Source organism: Phaeoacremonium minimum (genome assembly GCF_000392275.1).
Source record: "Phaeoacremonium minimum UCRPA7 unplaced genomic scaffold PA7_03_scaffold_541, whole genome shotgun sequence".
Taxonomy (NCBI): domain Eukaryota; kingdom Fungi; phylum Ascomycota; class Sordariomycetes; order Togniniales; family Togniniaceae; genus Phaeoacremonium; species Phaeoacremonium minimum.
Genome location: NW_006921443.1, coordinates 714794 through 719546, shown reverse-complemented (window position 1 = coordinate 719546; position 4753 = coordinate 714794). Strand labels below are relative to the sequence as shown.

Below are 4753 nucleotides of genomic sequence, written 5' to 3'. Positions count from 1 at the left end.
CGCGCTGGTAGTACTGTACCCAGCTGTGTAAGATGCATCGCAGCAAAACAGGCTTGACCGTGAAGCTATTTCATTGACGCGATATCTCAAGCTGACACACGGCAAGAGCTCTCAATAGAAAGGGCCGTTCACTGGGAGAATAAGGTTTGCTCAAGATCGATCCGGTATCGCGACATTCTGCAGCCTCTCCCGCGTCGATGTAACACGAGCACATGTGGACTCGCCTGAAACGGAGACGACGCTCTCGAGAACTCCTTGATTCATCCAAGCCTGGACCCCTGCCCACACGGGCACACATAACAAGCTTCGTCCTTCAAGCCTAGGTAGTTTGAGGTTATAGCGGTAACAAATACGGTATCCAGAGCAGACTGGGCATATAGCGTTACTTGAAGCCTTATCCGCCCTATTGCCACTAGGAAACGAAACAAACGCTAGACGGTCCAGGAACCCAATTCACAAGACCCGTTCATCAAGACGCGTAAACTCCATAGCACAACATCACTGCAGCGTGAGTCTCTTATTTGGTATCATGGACCACCCATCGCACCGTGTCACCAGCGACGATCTGCACGCGGGCTACCTAGATCGCTCCGTCAGAGAGCTCGAGGACAAGGTCCGCCAGCATGAACTGGCCTTGTCCAAGGTACGTTTCAACATCCCTCCCCCTCCGGTCTCCTCAACCGGCCGGCCGGTATCAGTCTAATAAAAGCCACAGCTGCGTGAGACGCCCATTCGCCAGTATGGCGGGCCCGTGGAGTCAACAATAGCTTCAATGGAGATCATGACTAAGGCCTATGAGGATGTCACCACATCTGATCCGTTTCTGCCGTTCCCAGACTCTGTCCTCCCGGCCTTGATTGCCCTGAGGAACACGCATCGTACTATTGCCGAGTCACGGGAATACCTCGCGTCTCAGGCGACCTCCTTGAAGAAGGCGAACCAGCGCTTGGAAGTTGAGCAAGCCAATCTCAATGACCAGAAGGCACTTCAGAAGAGCTTGGAGGCTCGTATTCAGTCGCTTCGCGATGGTTTAGAGTCAAGAATGGAGATGACCCCTAAGGAGATCACCAAGGAGAAGATTAATGAACTAAAGCAGAAAAAGCGAGGCTACGACAAGGACACGTCTAAGCTCTTGAAAGCTTTGAATAAGTTTATTGACGATCATCTTGGGGTAATGCTAGCAGCAGAAGAACTAGGCGGCCCGGTTGTTGGCGATATGATGGACGTCGATGCAGACGACCTTAATGCCGGCTTCAGCGCGCATGGAAAGCTGAAGAAGGTAAAACAAAATCAGAATCAGGACAAACGACAGCGCCGCATCGATGATATTTGGGGAGCTGAGCAGCGCCAGAATAGCAAGGCCAAAGAGGAATGGAATGAAGCTGTTGCCGCTGGCCAAGAGATGCGAGAGTTAACAGAGGAGTTGCTCAACGCGCTCACGGACTCAGGAGGCGACGGCTCGGCAGCCTACGTGATAATCCCACGAGAAACTGCTGCAAGTCGGTTTCTAGTCAGAGCCAAGGTTGCACAGTTCCATCCCCGAGATGCTACCAGGTTGCGACTAATAGATTTTGGCCGCGAGATCGATGACTAGCTCCTTACTTCAAGAGATCAATTTCAATATCGGACAAACATTCAATACTGTGCACAAAAGCATCTAAGTAGAAGTCGGGCCTTCGATGCTCAATAAGGCCTTCTGTTATTCAGATAAGACATGAGATTGTAATACTCGCCGCTAAGAAACCCTATATCGGTCCATGAGGAACCTATGCTTCATGTGAGACAAAATTAAGGGACCAAACATTTGTCTAACCAACGTCTCCAAGTTGAAAACCATCAATTTGGCTATTCCAATAGCTGAATACCCCGTGCCATTTATCTATGAAACTAGGCATGTAATTTATTGCGACCATACATTCACCTTTATCTTTACTTGCCTTTCCAAAATCGACGAATTGGCCAATCAAAAGGTCATTTACGCGACGCGTGAACGCGTCTTACACCCCTTCCAGCCACCTAGCAACCCCTCTACTCCACCTCATCGTATCATCGCACCTCTTTACCTTACCTCCTCCAACTCCTAGATCTCGGTTCTAGAAGATCATGACCACCGCCGACAACACCGCCGTTCAGTCACCACCTACCTCTCCTCCCGCAAAGCGTGTCAAGACTGACAGCACAACCTCCACGTCCACAGCTCCCACGATGGCTGCCGAGAACGGAAACGGCGTCGCCGTGCCCCTGCTGGAGCAGTCACCTCCGCTGCTGATCAAGAAGCTGAGCGACAAAGCCCGCGCTCCCACCCGTGGCAGCGCTTTCGCCGCCGGTTATGATATTTACGCGGCCAAGGAGACTGTCATCCCCGCGCGCGGCAAGGGCCTCGTTGACACCGACATCAGCATGGCTGTTCCTGCTGGCACCTGTAAGCTCCCCCTATTAGCACTTTCCCACGACGTGCTGTCGGCTGACCATGGTAACCTTCAACAGACGGCCGCATCGCCCCCCGCTCTGGCCTCGCCTCCAAGCACTTCATCGACACGGGCGCGGGCGTCATTGACGCCGACTACCGCGGCCAGGTCAAGGTGCTGCTGTTCAACCACTCAGACGCCGACTTCACCATCCAGGAGGGCGACCGCATCGCGCAGCTGGTCCTGGAGCGCATCTACACCCCGGAGGTCGTCGAGGTGGCCGAGCTCGAGGAGAGCGTGCGCGGCGCCGGCGGCTTTGGCAGCACTGGCACGGCCTAGACAGACGAGCAGCGCCGCTTAACGGGGAAGAGCCACGGGCATGATGATCGGGACGGAGAGCAGCAGGAGATGCGCGTGCCGGACTGGCCGATGATCTACTTCGTGCTGTTCCTCGTCGTCGTCATGGTTGGAGGCACGTTGTTCAAGTTCTGGCAGGGCGTCGCCCAGCATCGGAGAAGAATGAGGTCTCTGCAGGCGAAATCCAGAACGTGATTTTATGCTATGGCTTGCTACGACAAGTATGAGGAACAGGATATCAAATGAGCTCAAGGTTGGTTGCTACAACGGAATAGACAAACTAAGGTCTTGTCAATTAAGGCGTTCTGCTAGAAGGCCCATCAATATAATTTTCTATCGCAATGATGACCAGGAATGGCCCGTAAAAGTCTATGCAAGCCCCAATGCCCAAATGCTCCTATATAACCATTAAATGCTCAGGGACCTCGCTCACATCTTTTGCGCACGAAACTCCACCACCGGCTCCCTCAAAGAGCCCAGGTGTCTAACGAGCCTCAACTCCGCCGCCTTCGACTTGATCAGACGCAACGCCTTTGCGTCCTCCTCTTCCGTCCCATGCACCATCGACGCCTCTCCCTTCTTCACCTCGGCCCGCATGCTGTCGCACGTCTTCGTCAGCACCTCGTGCATGCTCGCGAGCACCTTCTCCGTCGCTCTCGCAAGCGGCAGGTCCACCGCAGCCACGCCATCTTCGCTGATCCACGACTCCTGCTGCTCAAGCCCGGCTTCGCTGCTATTGTGCACCGCCTCGCGCATGCGCACCACCATCAGCGCCGCGAACATGTCTCCCGTGCCGCTGAAGTAGGCGTCTATAGCTGGGAATACGATCTTGAAGGAGCGCGCCTTGCGGTCCGAGGTCATTGTCGATCCGACGACAGATAAAGAGGACTGCGGGTGGTCGGGATGTTCTAGGGAAACAGACGTGATGACGATGTGTGGTATTTGGTAGCGCTCGTGGAGGACCTGCACAGCTTGCGCTAGGGAGTCCATATCTGTGATCTTGACGTCTGACAGCAGTCTATATCATATCGTCAGCTCAGCTTCCTGTGATTCGAATCATGCCTCCCGTACTCTGCCTCGAATTGGTTGGGTAATATCAAGTCCGCATGCTGGATCAGGCTCTTATACGCCGGCACCACGTCTTGCGCAACATACAAGTTGCCATTGTCGCCCATGACGGGGTCCAGCACCCAGAAGAAGCTCCCCGGCTGCGATTTCGCCTTCGTCTTGAGCTCCTCCGCGATCTTGCCGACGGCGTACACCGCTGGAGCGCCGGGTATGTAGCCCGACAGCATCATGTCGAAGTTGTCGAGGTATGACATCTTGAGCCCCTCGAAGAGGTCTGTGATCTCCTGCGCCGATACTCTTGTGCCCTTCCACTGCTTGTATCCGGTGTGATTACCTGCAGAAACGACGACTGTCAGATTATGCGCCTAGAAGTGGACCACGGAAAACTGACTGAACTGAACAGTGTTCAGCGCCGCAACGTCGCACCCTAGCGACTGCATGGTGAAGACGGCAATCTTGTTGCCCACATAACTGCTCCAGAGTCAGCGCAAGAGCCTGGTGATTAGCGGCGCAAGCATGGGACATACCCCGAGACGACCTGTGCAAACAAATTAGTTGGACGACGACCACGGGCAAGAATTGAAAATGTTCCCTACATGACTGGCGATCGCTAAGACGCGGGTCTCAGGGATTGGCAAGTCTCCTGCCATGTTGCTCGAGCTGGGGACAGTATCCCGCACGCTTCCCATAGAGTATCGTACGAGGTGCGGCTTAACACCTGCAGTTCCGGAAGGACTCACAAGAGGGGACCCAAAACGGCTCTTCAAATAGCGAAAGTAAGATATATTGAGGAAAGAACAGGAACGAGATAAGGAATTCTAGCGCATCAGTCTTAGAAGATCCATAGCAGAAAGATTAGGGAATGACTAACAAACGAACGAAAGCCGTAGCGGCATCGCCGATAACCGCAGCGTCGCCCA

At 53.9% G+C, this 4753-nt stretch overlaps 3 protein-coding genes across 3 annotated transcripts; 2 read left to right on the top strand and 1 right to left on the bottom strand.

The window, feature by feature from the left end:
* Window positions 1-529: 529 nt before the first annotated feature.
* On the top strand, window positions 530-1594 carry UCRPA7_7710 (hypothetical protein; the record flags this gene model as incomplete). Its single annotated transcript, XM_007920234.1, has 2 exons — window positions 530-643; window positions 716-1594. The coding sequence occupies 2 exons, from the start codon at window positions 530-532 to the stop codon at window positions 1592-1594; spliced, it is 993 nt and encodes a 330-aa protein (XP_007918425.1).
* Window positions 1595-2205: 611 nt separating this feature from the next.
* UCRPA7_7709 (putative deoxyuridine 5 -triphosphate nucleotidohydrolase protein) lies at window positions 2206-2747 on the top strand (the record flags this gene model as incomplete). Its single annotated transcript, XM_007920233.1, has 2 exons — window positions 2206-2422; window positions 2488-2747. The coding sequence occupies 2 exons, from the start codon at window positions 2206-2208 to the stop codon at window positions 2745-2747; spliced, it is 477 nt and encodes a 158-aa protein (XP_007918424.1).
* Window positions 2748-3194: 447 nt separating this feature from the next.
* Window positions 3195-4273, bottom strand: UCRPA7_7708 (putative pyridoxal kinase protein; the record flags this gene model as incomplete). Its single annotated transcript, XM_007920232.1, has 3 exons — window positions 3195-3783; window positions 3837-4167; window positions 4225-4273. 3 exons carry the CDS (start codon window positions 4271-4273, stop codon window positions 3195-3197), a joined length of 969 nt encoding a protein of 322 aa, XP_007918423.1.
* Window positions 4274-4753: the final 480 nt, after the last annotated feature.